At 53.0% G+C, this 13,196-nt stretch overlaps 3 protein-coding genes across 3 annotated transcripts; 2 read left to right on the forward strand and 1 right to left on the reverse strand.

The window, feature by feature from the left end:
• Positions 1-848: 848 nt before the first annotated feature.
• On the forward strand, positions 849-7,966 carry N7447_002800 (putative THO complex component (Rlr1); the record flags this gene model as incomplete). The annotated part of the gene is made up of 2 exons (XM_057227075.1): positions 849-5,695; positions 5,755-7,966. The coding sequence occupies 2 exons, from the start codon at positions 849-851 to the stop codon at positions 7,964-7,966; spliced, it is 7,059 nt and encodes a 2,352-aa protein (XP_057091091.1).
• A 645-nt stretch (positions 7,967-8,611) lies between these two features.
• Positions 8,612-11,278, forward strand: N7447_002801 (beta-glucosidase; the record flags this gene model as incomplete). Its single annotated transcript, XM_057227076.1, has 3 exons — positions 8,612-8,681; positions 8,755-9,361; positions 9,433-11,278. 3 exons carry the CDS (start codon positions 8,612-8,614, stop codon positions 11,276-11,278), a joined length of 2,523 nt encoding a protein of 840 aa, XP_057091092.1.
• A 463-nt stretch (positions 11,279-11,741) lies between these two features.
• Positions 11,742-13,178, reverse strand: N7447_002802 (uncharacterized protein; the record flags this gene model as incomplete). Its single annotated transcript, XM_057227077.1, has 1 exon — positions 11,742-13,178. One exon carries the CDS (start codon positions 13,176-13,178, stop codon positions 11,742-11,744), a length of 1,437 nt encoding a protein of 478 aa, XP_057091093.1.
• Positions 13,179-13,196: the final 18 nt, after the last annotated feature.

Genomic DNA, 13,196 nt, shown 5'->3' on the forward strand with positions numbered 1-13,196 from the left:
GGCCAGCGCGTAAAAACTGCCCAATATCCGTACCCCCATCCTCTCTGAGTAAATTGCAAGCACTGCCTTTGAGGTCCTCCCATTCCCGGAAATTGCGCTCGATCACTTTTGCCATCCCTGATGCGTTCAGGATCTCTGTAAGTCTGTAATGACAATCTAAAAGGGCGGGGTTAGGGAGGGCCAGGTCCGGCGCATCATGTGCTTTCTTCAATTCAATATAGCCACTCTCAGGAAGGTGTTGTCTGTCAAATTTTGGGTATCGCCTGGAGACCTTAATTTCATATGTGTTATCACGGTCCTAATTGGATGAAATTGAGGCAGGACGAATGGTTGCTGTGAAATAAAAAAGGGCAAAGGTCCTTTTATACTCTAGATGGGATATTGCCTAGCGGTATTTAATGTTTGTGGAACTTTTATATTCAATGAATTACCTTTCGAATGCTTTGATAATCTAAGTGGCAAGTGAATAATAACAATATATTTAACAATAACAATATATTTAACAATAACTAGATTTAACAATTGATTGTGTAAATGAGAGTGAATAGGTGAATACATTAAAGACACCTCAGGCACCGACTAGCATATTGGGACCAAGCTTGGACCATCAGCATCTTCCATCTTCACCTTACACGCCTTTGGCTTCTCCGCCACCTTATCTTCAACGAACGATCCTTGCTGGTACGTTTGCTACGCGCATTATTTGCATTATTTCTTGGTTACCCCTCGTTCACCGCAAGTGCTGACATCCGTTCTTCCGGGTTCCTACAGAAACGACTGCATGAATCGTAACCTTTCAGCGTCTCGTTCCACCGTCATAACCCCTCGCGTCTAACCCGGCTATCGTCATGGCGCCTGGGTATGGGCATGGCAAGCGGAAGCGCACTGAGCGCTCGTGGGGCGGCGAGTCAGGGAGCAATGACCTGCGACCTTCACCCCATCGCCCTGGGACGCTCAACATGGCCCACCACCCTACCAACCCCGGACACCAATCCCCCACCCCCCGAGAGCAAAACGACACGCGTGATAGATCTCGCCGACAATCGCATCGCAGCCGGGCTGGCTCCCGCCGCGGGTCCCACGAAGGTCAGAATTTTTCGAGCTCGCAGCATAGAGAACCGAATGCTATGTCTCCTCCCCCAATAAACCAGTCTAAGGAAGCTGCCGAACCTTCACTGTACAATGGCGACTCAGCCACATCGCGACCTACCCCTTCTCCTGCGCCGAATACCCCTGCCTCACAGCCGCAACCCAACCCGCCGTCTCGAGCTGGCTCGGAGACTATCACCCGCCAACCCTCTCTCCCACCCCCACCTTATGACTATGAATATGTGACCGATACTGCTGTTGAGGAATGGATTTCGGTGGGCAAGCAAACTGTGGTCGAAGAAGGGACCGCGGCTCGCCTGCAACAAGATCTGGCTCGGCTTGCATCTGTCTACCAGGAGCTTATTCGCTCCGCAATCTACGGTCGACTGTCGCCATTGAATGCGGGAAATGCTGTAAAAGAGATTATTGGCGAAGAACCTGTTTCCCAGGATGTGGATATGGAGGTAGACAGTGGGAAGCCTTCGACTCAAGGACTCGACCCGCGCTCCTTGTTCCTCGATACCCTTTCCATTGTGACCGACGCTGATACCTCGAACGCGGCTCTCAAACCCCTTGTATTTGCGACAGGCATTGATCCTTCTTTGATGCGCCTTCAGCTTGAAACTCCTTTGTTGCAGGCCTTGGGATTGGTTCGCGAAACGTTTGCGCGAATGGGAATTCGCAAGCAGACGAATCTGCTCTACCGACAGTCCAATTACAATCTTCTCCGGGAAGAATCTGAGGGATACTCGAAACTTCTCACCGAGCTATTCACCACAAGCAACAATGAGCCGCCGTCGAGCGAAGTGGTCGAAGATACATTTGAAAGAGTCAAGGCTATGATTGGCGCATTCGACATGGATGTCGGTCGTGTGCTAGATGTCACGCTGGATGTGTTTGCTGCGGTCCTTGTCAAGCAATATCGTTTCTTCGTGAAGCTTCTGCGAGCCAGCTCCTGGTGGCCGAAGGAAGACATCTTCCACAACCTAGAGCCAGGCCTTCGCCACTCCGGTATTCCAAATTGGGCACTTCCTGGTTCAACTGGATGGATCACAACCGATGAGGAGCGATCCAGTATTATGCGCGCGAATGAGGAGCGCGATAACCAATTCTGGGATCGAGTGAGAGAAATCGGACTCCAAGCATTCTTCGAGATCGGCCGCAAACCGATCTCAGAGGAGGAAATGCAACGAAGTCTTTCAGAAACCAATGGTTCATCCTTTGAAGAAGATGCTACACGCTCATGGCTTGAAGAGACTGGCACTCTACCCCCGAAGGGTAACCGGGTTGCAGCCCAGCTGCTTGGTTTCAAGTTGCGATTCTATTCTTCTTCGGCTCGAACCAAAGCCGACGTTCTCCCTGATAACCTTATTTACCTTGCCGCTTTACTCATCAAAGTTGGCTTTATCTCTCTGCGTGATCTTTATGCTCACCTCTGGCGATCTGACAACGGCATGGAGATTTTGAAGACCGAAAAAATGGCAGAGAAAGCTGAAAGAGTCAAGAACGGCCGACCAGGTGGAGGGATCAACGCTTTGATGATGGCCGGTGCTTTGTCGGACGACACAATTCCCCCCTCCCGCTTGCGCGACGAGCCGCGAGTGGCGACCCCTAGTAAAGACCAAGAATCCGACAAGGGCGCATCCAAAACGGAAAACGAGTTGCCGGACCCATCAGACCAGAAAGTACTGCTCCTCAAGAGTCTCCTCGCCATTGGCGCCATTCCTGAATCCCTTTTCATCATCAGCAAGTTCCCCTGGCTGATGGAGGCTTACCCTGAGCTGCCCGAGTTTATCCACCGCATACTCCATCACTCTTTGAACAAGGTTTACGTCCAGTTTCGACCGTTGTCATCGACCGGTGACTTCCCCGGAGCTCAATACATGGTGACCTCCGATCAGAACAGTGCGAAGGGTCAGATTGGACTTACGCCTCCACCTGCGAGACGAGTTCTGCGATGGGCTCAACTGGATAAAGAAGACACCAACGATGGCACCGACTATCGATTCTATTGGGATGATTGGGCCGATAACATCCCCATTTGTCAGTCTATCGACGATGTTTTTGCTCTTTGCTCATCTTTCCTCAACCTTTCTGGTCACAAGATTGGACAAGACGCCAGCCTCTTGGCGAAGCTTGTACGTATTGGCAAGGGAAGCTTGATCCGAGACGGATCTGAAGAGAACAGAACACGTTGGCGCGATCTTTGCAAGCGTCTTCTCCTACCCGCTGTCAGTCTAACAAAAGCAAATCCTGGTGTGGTAAATGAAGTTTTCGACCTCATTAGCTTTTTCCCCCGAGATGTGCGATACAACATGTACGCAGAGTGGTACTCAGGGCAGACGTCCCGGCTGCCAGACATCAAGGAGGCCTTCGACCAGGCGAGGGCGGAGACCAAGGACACCCTCAAGCGACTCAGCAAGACAAATATTCGACCCATGGCCCGCGCATTAGCCAAGATTGCTTACGCCAATCCCGGAATTGTCATTAATGTCGCTATGAGCCAAATTGAGTCGTATGAAAACCTCATCGAAGTTGTGGTTGAATGCGCACGCTATTTTACTTACCTTGGCTATGACATCCTATCTTGGTCTCTCATCAACTCGCTTGGCCAGAAAGGACGAAGTCGAGTTCAGGAAGGTGGTCTGTTGACTAGTCGATGGCTAAATGCCCTCTCCACATTCGCCGGTCGTACTTACAAACGGTACTCGGTGATGGACCCTACTCCAGTCCTCCAGTATGTGGTGGAGCAACTGCGACACAACAACTCAACCGATCTTATTGTGCTAGAGCAACTGATCAGCTCAATGGCTGGCATCATCTCAGACAACGACTTCAATGACGCTCAAATTCAGGCCATGGCCGGTGGTGATGTTCTCCAATCCCAGACCATCTTGCAACTGCTGGATAAGCGTCATGAGTCGAAGACCACCTCCAAACGGTTGCTCAAGTCTTTGACCCACACCAGACTCGCCGGTCAGCTGCTGGTTGCCATTGCTCAAGAACGACTGACTTGCGTTTACAATGAAACTTCCTCGGAGCTCAAATTGCTCGGCAATATTTTCGACGAGATCCACCGAATTCTCACCCAGTACCTTGACTTACTTCGCAGCAATCTCTCGGTTGAGGATTTCGACTCCTTTGTTCCAGACTTTTCATCGCTCGTCACCGAATTTGGAATTCAACCCGAAATCGCCTTCTGGATTCGGCGGCCCAGCATCGCTCGGAAAATCACCGACATTGAAGAATCAAAACAGGAGGAAGAACGTTCAACCTCTGCATCGAAGCCGAGTGGCGACAGCAAGATGGACACTGCCGAGGACGAAGAAACACCTACTAAGTCTGAGGAGACTCCGGCAGACAGTGCTATGGATGTCGATAAGGACGAGACAGGAATTACGATTCCGATCGACGGACACGATGTTATAGTTGTTCCTGCAGTCAATGCCGAGCCATTGGCAGCCAACCCAGTCATGCAAGATTTGATCAACGATGTCAAATCTGCTCTTCCTGTTGAGACATGGGAGACTGTCGGCGCACATTTCTATGCAACATTCTGGCAGCTTGCCCTTTATGATGTTCATATCCCGCAGAAATCCTATGAAGATGAAATTGACAGACTCAAACGGCGAGTCGTCTCTATCAACAGTGACCGGTCTGATCTTAGCGTGGCGGGTACGACGCGAAAGGAGCACCTGAAGCGCCAGATTACTCAGCTCCAGGAGCGCATTCTAGATGAGAATAAGAATCATCTGAAGGCGTATGGGCAGACAAGATCTCGGCTGCAGAAAGAGAAAGAGAAGTGGTTTGCCGGCATGCGCCTTAAGCATGACTCTCTCAATGTTGCCCTGCTGGAGCAATGCTTCATTCCTAGGCTTCTTTTGTCCCCTCTTGATGCCTTTTTCTCCTTCAAGATGTTGAAGTTCCTGCACAGCTCTGGAACCCCCAATTTCCGGACCGTTGGTCTCCTTGACCAGCTTTTCCGCGAGCAGAGACTCACTGCTCTCATCTTCTTGTGCACATCCAAGGAAGCGGACAATCTTGGTCGTTTCTTGAATGAGGTCTTGCGTGATCTTACCAGATGGCATGCCGACAAGGCAGTTTACGAGAAAGAGGCGTTCGGTGCCAAGAGAGACCTTCCTGGCTTCGCGAAAAATGTCGACCCCGAAGGTGTGCCAGTGATGTTTTTAGAATTCGAAGACTTCCGGCGTCTTCTGTACAAATGGCACCGCTTGTTTTCTAACGCGCTGAAGAGCTGTCTCGGCAGTGGCGAATACATGCATATTCGAAACGCAATCAGTGTGCTCAAGGCTGTTGTAAAGCATTTCCCTGCCGTGAACTGGATTGGTCGCGACATCTTGAACTGCGTCGACCACCTGAGCAAGAACGACGAGCGAGACGACGTGAAGATTCCTGCCGCGTCTTTGATTGGTGACCTCAACCGGCGCGAGAAGAAGTGGATGCTGCCACAGGCTTTCTATTTTGTGGCAGCTCAGCCTGGTTCTCAAGCAGCTGCCGACGCAGCTGGAAAGCCTGGGACCCCGCAATCTGCTACAACGCCCTTGAATGCCTCAGCCCCAGAATTCAATCCTACTGGATCCGCAATGTAAGTGACATCCTTAACTATTTCGACATGCTCACAACGACTAACCTTTTCATCATCAGCTCCGATGGTATTGCCAAGCAGGAACAGTTTGGCAAGACCGAAGTCGAGGATGGTGAGATTGAGGATGCGAAAATGACCGATGTCGGTACAGGGAGAGGTGAAGGCAAGCCGAGCGGAGCACCCTCTCAGGCTGGATCTACTACACCTTCCGTGATCACTGGGGATACCACCCACGACGCCATACCCGGCGAACAACCCCCTGTGCGATCTCGGCCGACTTCTCGTGCCCCCACTTCGTCCCGTCAGCCTGATATTCCCAAAAGACCTGATATTCGCCAACAAGTCCATCCTCCCGTTCGTCCCCCGCCTCGACACAACGATGGAAGACTTCCTCCACGCCCTGAGGGATTGGATGATCGGCGAGAGAGGCATCCCGACTTTGGACCCCGCGGTCGTCATGGTGGTCCTGATCATAACCGCTCCTTTGATAGTTCTCTAGGCGATGTTCGAGGACGTCTCAATGACCATCTCAACGAACGCGAACGCGAACGCGAACGCGACTTCCCCATGAGACCTCCGGCTGATGATCTCATGCGTGGACCACCTCGCGATGCTCGTTCTACTCGCGAGAATGGCTGGCCTATGGATAGACCTGGCCGCATGCGTGGACCGGGACCCAGTGATTCATTCCATGGACGCGATCTCCCTGTACGGGGAGAGTTGATGCCTGACCACATGGACCGCCCAGTCGAAATTCCTCGACGTGGAGATTCATCTAGGCCAGAGAAAGATGATCGGAGGCCCTATCCGCCACGCCCTCTATCCCCGCCCAGACCTGCTGACCTACCGAACCGCCCTGAACGATTCCCTCCACCCGATGATCGTCGACCTGCCGGATTTCCTCCGTCCTCCCGTATTGATGACCTGCCCAGGGGTCCTCGCACGGATCGACAAGCTGATCCGAGGGACACTGCATCAGGCCCTGATTTGACCCATGGTCGGCTTCGACAACCGGAACCTCCATCTGAGATTCCAGCTGGCCCTCGAGGAAGACGCGGTGGACGTAATATTCCCGGACAGGCACCCCCAATGCTCAGCTCAAGCAATGCTACATTGCCCGTTCCGGAACGCCAGGCACCTACAGGCCCTGGCCGACAAAGTGGGCGTGGGCCACCCGAGCCACCCACTGCTCCAACACAACCCGCAGGCTCGAGCACTGCCCCGGGAATTCATCCAGATCGCCTCAGGAATCTCGTCAATGAACCTGCAGCCCCCGCTGCTGCTCCCTCGGGCCCTCGCGGATTAAGCCTACAACAACCACCTCGAGGACCCTCTGCGCAGTCTGCGCAGTCTGGACCGCCTGGACAAGGCTTCGGCGGGGAGCGTGGCCGTGGTGATAAACGTTTCGCGGGCCTCAATAATATGCTCCAGCAGTCTGGTGGTGGCGGTGGTGACCGGGGTGGTAACCCTCCGCCTGTTCGCGGAAGAGGCGCCAACCGCCCATCAAGCACCGCGGAGGCACCATCGCCTCAGCCTGCGAACCGTCCACCTATGGGCCCTGCAGGACCTCAAGAAGACCTATCCCGCAACAGACCCACCGGTGGCCGCGGTGGCGACCTGATTGATGATGTCGTTTCCGAGGCGGGCCGCTCTGGACAAACTGGCCCTCGCAGTCGTGAAGCGGAGCCTCCTCGCGAGAAAGACGGCGAGCGTCGCGATGGCAGCAGCAGCGGTCGCAATCGACGCGATGGCCGTCGAAATGACCGCGAACGCAGCCGTCGAAGCGATGTAGGAGGCGGTGGAAGCCGCGACGAGAAGGGCACTGGTGGACCCCGTGAGACCCTGCGCCGGGTTCAGAGCTCGCGCGAAGAGCTGCGACGTCGAGACCGACGGGACCGCCCAGATGGACCGTCGGAAATGATTGGACCAACCCCTAGTGGCAGTGAGACACATGAGGCTGAAGGCCGTTTGCGACCCCCCTCCTCCATGGAGGCGCCGCCACCACCCCCTCCTCCTCCACCTCCCCCCATACCGGAAGGAAACGAGCGTCGTTTCAATTCTGGCGACCGGGGTAGCCGTTCCGACAATCGGGATCGCGAGCGTGAGCGCCGTGGCGACCGACGTGACCGAGATCATCAACGCGAGGGTGGCAGCGGCTCTGGAGGCTCTGGGCACCGTAAGCGCGGTCGACAGGGTCCTGACGATAGCACTGACGGTGGACGTGGCATGAGAATGGGAAATGATAACAAGCGTCCTCGTCGAGGAGCATGATTCTCACCATTCACCATTCACCATGATACCCTGAAAGGAATGATGGTTTACTTTAACTTTTTGATGTTTTCTCTTTGCTACAATTTCCACACTGGACTGTTTCCTATCTCTTTTTGCATTTTGCCTGGTGTTTGGGAACAAAACCACTTCACTTCTTCACATGTACTTTTTTTTTTCTAAATGAAAGCAATATTCAAGGGTCTATGGACTTTTTTTCCACCTTTCCTTTCAATGTAGTTCAAATGTCTGTACTCCGGCTCATCGGTCCGACATCCGGACCTCCTTGCCCCGCCTTACCCTGCCGGCTAAACTTCGGTCTCGCAACTACCTCCGTGGCCCTTTGAGCAGCCAAGTGGATTATTTGTTAAATATATTGGAATATCATTTGTTTGGCCAACTTCGCGTCTTATATAGCCATTGTCATTGGATAATACTCCTCATCTTCCCCCGCCTACACGGGTTTCATCTGACGCTTCATACATTGGAAAAGGCCTGGCTCTCCGGGTATAAAAGGTGGTTCTCTTCTCTATTGAGCTACTGTATTCTCTATTTTTGTTAGTTAAACACCTCTTGAACAGCTTCATTCTCTTGGGGCAATTGAACAGGGGTAAAAGCAAATAATATACAAGAGAACTACATTACATTATGGCTCGAATTGACGTCGAGAAAGCCATCGAGGAGCTCACCCTCGGCGAGAAGGTGGCCCTCACAGCTGGTAAATCCGAGTTCCATTGCCAATGATGCAATCCCAGTGATTGATCAAGTTAAGACTAACCTCATCCTACTAGGTCATGACTTCTGGCACACAGTGTCGGTTCCACGCCTAAACATTCCCGCACTACGCATGTCCGATGGCCCAAATGGTGTCCGTGGCACCCGGTTCTTCAATGGCATCCCAGCAGCATGCTTCCCCTGCGCAACAGCGCTCGGTGCAACCTGGGATACCGAGCTGCTAGCGGAAGTCGGTGCATTGATGGGCGAAGAGGCGATCGCAAAAGGCACACACATCGTGCTGGGCCCAACGATCAACACCCAACGTTCGCCGCTAGGCGGACGCGGCTTCGAGTCCTTCTCGGAGGATGGTGTGCTCTCCGGTACGCTGGCCGGCCACTTCTGCAAGGCAATGCAGGAGAAGGGTGTTGCTGCTACGCTTAAGCACTTCGTCTGCAATGACCAGGAGCATGAGCGGTTGGCTGTGAGCAGCATTCTTACTAATCGTGCTCTGCGTGAGATCTACCTGATGCCCTTCCAGTTGGCTATGCGCATTTGTCGCTCGCAGTGCATCATGACCGCTTATAATAAGGTTAACGGAACTCATGTCAGCGAGAATAAGGCTATTATTGATGATATCTTGCGCAAGGAGTGGGGCTGGGAGGGTCTTATCATGAGTGATTGGTGAGTATCTGTGATGGATTATTCTGTTAACCTTTTTGTTCACTCGGAAGCTAACGTTTGATTTTCATTAGGTTTGGTACCTACAGTACCTCCGATGCCATCATCGCCGGTCTTGACATCGAGATGCCCGGTAAGACCCGCTGGCGTGGTGGGACTCTTGCACACGCCGTCTCATCAAACAAGGTGGCTCAATACCAGCTCGATGAGCGCGTGCGCAACATCCTCAACCTGGTGAACTGGGTTGAGCCTCTGGGCATCCCCGAGGGAGCACCCGAGAAGGCTCTCAACCGACCAGAAGATCAGGCTCTGATGCGCCGTGCTGCTGCCGAGTCTGTCGTGCTCATGAAGAACGAGGGTGATATTCTTCCCCTTAAGAAGGATGGGTCTCTGCTGGTCATTGGACCCAACGCTAAAATTGCTGCTTACTGTGGTGGTGGCTCGGCCTCTCTGGCTCCATACTACACTGTCACTCCATTCGATGGCGTCTCTGCCAAGACCACCGGAGAGGTTAACTACAGCCAGGGCGTGTACTCCCACAAGGAGTTGCCGCTTTTGGGCCCACTGCTGAAGACCGCAGATGGCAAGCCTGGCTTCACATTCAAGGTCTACAACGAACCCCCCAGCTCTGGCGTGGACCGACAGGTCGTGGACGAGTTGCATCTGCTCGAATCCTCCGGGTTCTTGATGGACTACATCAACCCTAAGATCAAGTCTATGACCTACTACGTCGATATGGAGGGATTATTCACCCCCGAGGAGAGCGGAGTCTACGAATTTGGCGTGACAGTCGTCGGCACAGGCCAACTCCTCATTGACGGCGAGGTGGTTGTCGACAACACCAAGAACCAGAAGCAAGGCTCCGCCTTCTTCGGCACTGCCACCATCGAAGAGGTCGGTAGCAAAGAGCTCAAGGCCGGTCAGACATACAAGGTTGTCTTCCAGTTCGGCAGCGCACCAACCTCAGACCTCGACACACGCGGAGTTGTCGCCTTCGGCCCAGGAGGCTTCCGTTTCGGCGCCAGCCGACAAGTGAGCCAAGAAGAGCTGATCTCCAACGCAGTCGAGCAAGCCAAAACCGCCGAGCAAGTCGTCATCTTCGCCGGCCTCACCCTGGAATGGGAGACCGAAGGCCACGACCGCGAGCACATGGACCTACCCCCTGGCAGCGACGATTTGATCAGCCGTGTGCTAGAGGCGAACCCGAACGCAGTTGTCGTCATCCAGTCCGGCACACCGGTCACGATGCCGTGGGCAGACAAGGCCAAAGCCCTCGTGCAAGCCTGGTTCGGCGGCAACGAGTGCGGAAACGGCATCGCAGACGTCCTCTACGGTGACGTCAACCCCTCCGCCAAGCTGCCAATCACCTTCCCCCGCCGCCTGCAGGATAACCCCTCCTACCTGAACTTCCGGTCCGAGCGCGGCCGTGTCCTCTACGGTGAGGATATCTACGTTGGCTACCGGTACTTCGAGAAGAGCGATGTCGCGCCTGGCTTCGCTTTCGGACATGGTCTGTCGTATACGAGTTTCGCGCGCTCAGATCTGAGCATCGAGACTGTGCCCGAACAGAGCAAGTACACCGAGTCCGGTGAGCCTGTCACTGCGTCGGTGACTGTCTCCAATACGGGCTCTGTGGCTGGCGCCGAGATCGTGCAACTCTGGATCGTGCCCCCCAAGACTGATGTTGGCCGTCCTGTGCGCGAACTCAAGGCTTTCCAGAAGGTTTTCCTGCAGCCTGGTGAGACTAAGACTGTGCAGTTGGTTGTTGAGAAGAAGTTGGCTACGAGCTGGTGGGATGAGGAGCGGGAGCAGTGGATCTCCGAGAAGGGAACGTACAAGGTTCTCGTTACGGGTACTGGAGCGGAGGAGCTGCATGGCGAGTTTGATGTTGGCAAGACCCGGTTCTGGCTTGGTCTGTAGGGCTGTGGTATATGATGCGTTATGTCTATATATAGGACCATGTCTCACGAGTGATGTTATTTTTATCTGTCGATCGGGGTTGGCTTACCATTTGCCAAATTTCTTGCCTGTTCCAAATGCAAAATTTTATTTTATTCAACTTGATAAAAGTGGTCTAGTGAAGTAGATGTAGTTTTCTAAGAGAGAAAAGTGCCAGGAAGCGATGGTCAACTGTGGAGGTTGTATGAGAACGATGCTTTTTGAAATGAGCTTCAAAAATAATAAAAACTTACATAGAATGTCCCCTAAACCCAAGCAGATATAATAAATGGCAAAAGAACAGAAAAGAAAAGGGGTATATACACAGAAAAGAACAGACCTCTAGATCAAAAGATACGAATACGAATACGCCTCCCAGGAGTAATCAAGAACTGCTCAAATCCCAGTAATGCATATCCAATCCACAAACCCCACACCCTGCGTATCAGCAGACTCCATTCCCGTCATTTTCCTTCCTCTTCATCCCCAGCCCAGCCAACTTCCTCAACAAAAGCGAAGCCTTCTTCCGCCGGTTATTTTTAGGTGCAAAACCGGGCACATCAACCGAGTAAACACGGCCCTGTTGCTTAATCTCATTCCCCAAACAAGAAGACGAGTAAGACATCCCGCTGGACCCGGCAAACGTATGGTACGGGTATTCGCCAGGCAACTCTTCCTCATTCGTCGAAGCAGTACCCAATCCGGGGTTTCCTGTTTCTGATCTCGATGAGGTTCCAGCCAGTGGTAAAGCTAGTGAGTCTTCGCTGTAGACACTCGGATCCCGATCCCAGAAATTCTTCGTTGGCCATTCACGCGAGTTGAAATCCCCTGTTGTTTGGTTATAGGAACTGTAGAAGCGGATCACTGGCTTTGTCTCTTTGGCTTGGGTTGTCGCTTTTTTTTCGAATTGGCGTTGGATGTCTCGGCTAGACCGAAGCCAATTCCTATCCACTCCGCCGAGAGGTGGGGAAATGGCTGGGGAGAATGTCTCAGTTTTGTTCTCATTTCTGTCAGCACGTGCGGTCTGTGGCTTTGTCTTGAGCTCAGACTCAGTAGCTTCGGGCTGAGGGTCGGTTTCACTGAGTGGGCTGTCGAGCGTCATTGGCTCAAATTTCCACTCGCTGTTGAGCTGGGGAGGACTGTATGGGAAGGGAACCGGGCTTGATGAGTAGGCTCGCTTTCTTTGGTCTTCTTCGAATGTTGTTGTTAGACTCTGGCTCCGGGAGTGGGATCCTGCTGATAGGCTGTGTGGTGGTGAGGCGGGGGGTTGTTTGTTATAGAACCGGGTTGAGGTATTTGTGCCCGATGCGCTGCTGTCGTATGGTCTCCCTAGTTGGCTGGGAGAATTGAAGCTCATACCGACGCCGGAATCATGTTTCGGGGTGTTCTCTGTTTCGGGGTTGATTGGTTTGGGCGCCGATAGGAGAATAACATGATGTTCTAAAGATAGAGGCGCTGCATCGACACTAGGCTGACCAGCGGGATTTTGTGCATTCGTCCAGACTGGCACGGCGCTCCGGTGGGATAATACGGTTGGAATGCCACGATCAATGTTATGAGATAGCATGGCGCATGCATGTTTGATATCATCTTCGAGGTCATCTTCGATCTCTTGGCGGTCAATGAACGGCGATACAGGGCGGAAGTAGCCTGGGTCATCTGTGAAACTGTAGCCTCGGTTGGAATCGGGGTCACTGAGATCCCATGTTGGCTCGTCTTGGGTGGGAGACTCGGGATTTGGCGCCGTTCGGGGACGGCTGTTCGATGGATTGGTCTCAATGGGCGAGACTAGTGTTGATGCTGTACCTCGTGCGGAGCTGCTTCTTGTGAAGGTCAGACGATGGCGGATTTTGATTGCTTTTGCTGATAGCTTGTGCTCCATCTCTGTGTAATTCTCTCT

This window comes from Penicillium robsamsonii (assembly GCF_028829455.1).
Source record: "Penicillium robsamsonii strain IBT 29466 chromosome Unknown utg000001l_segment0_segment0, whole genome shotgun sequence".
Classification (NCBI taxonomy): Eukaryota; Fungi; Ascomycota; class Eurotiomycetes; order Eurotiales; family Aspergillaceae; genus Penicillium; species Penicillium robsamsonii.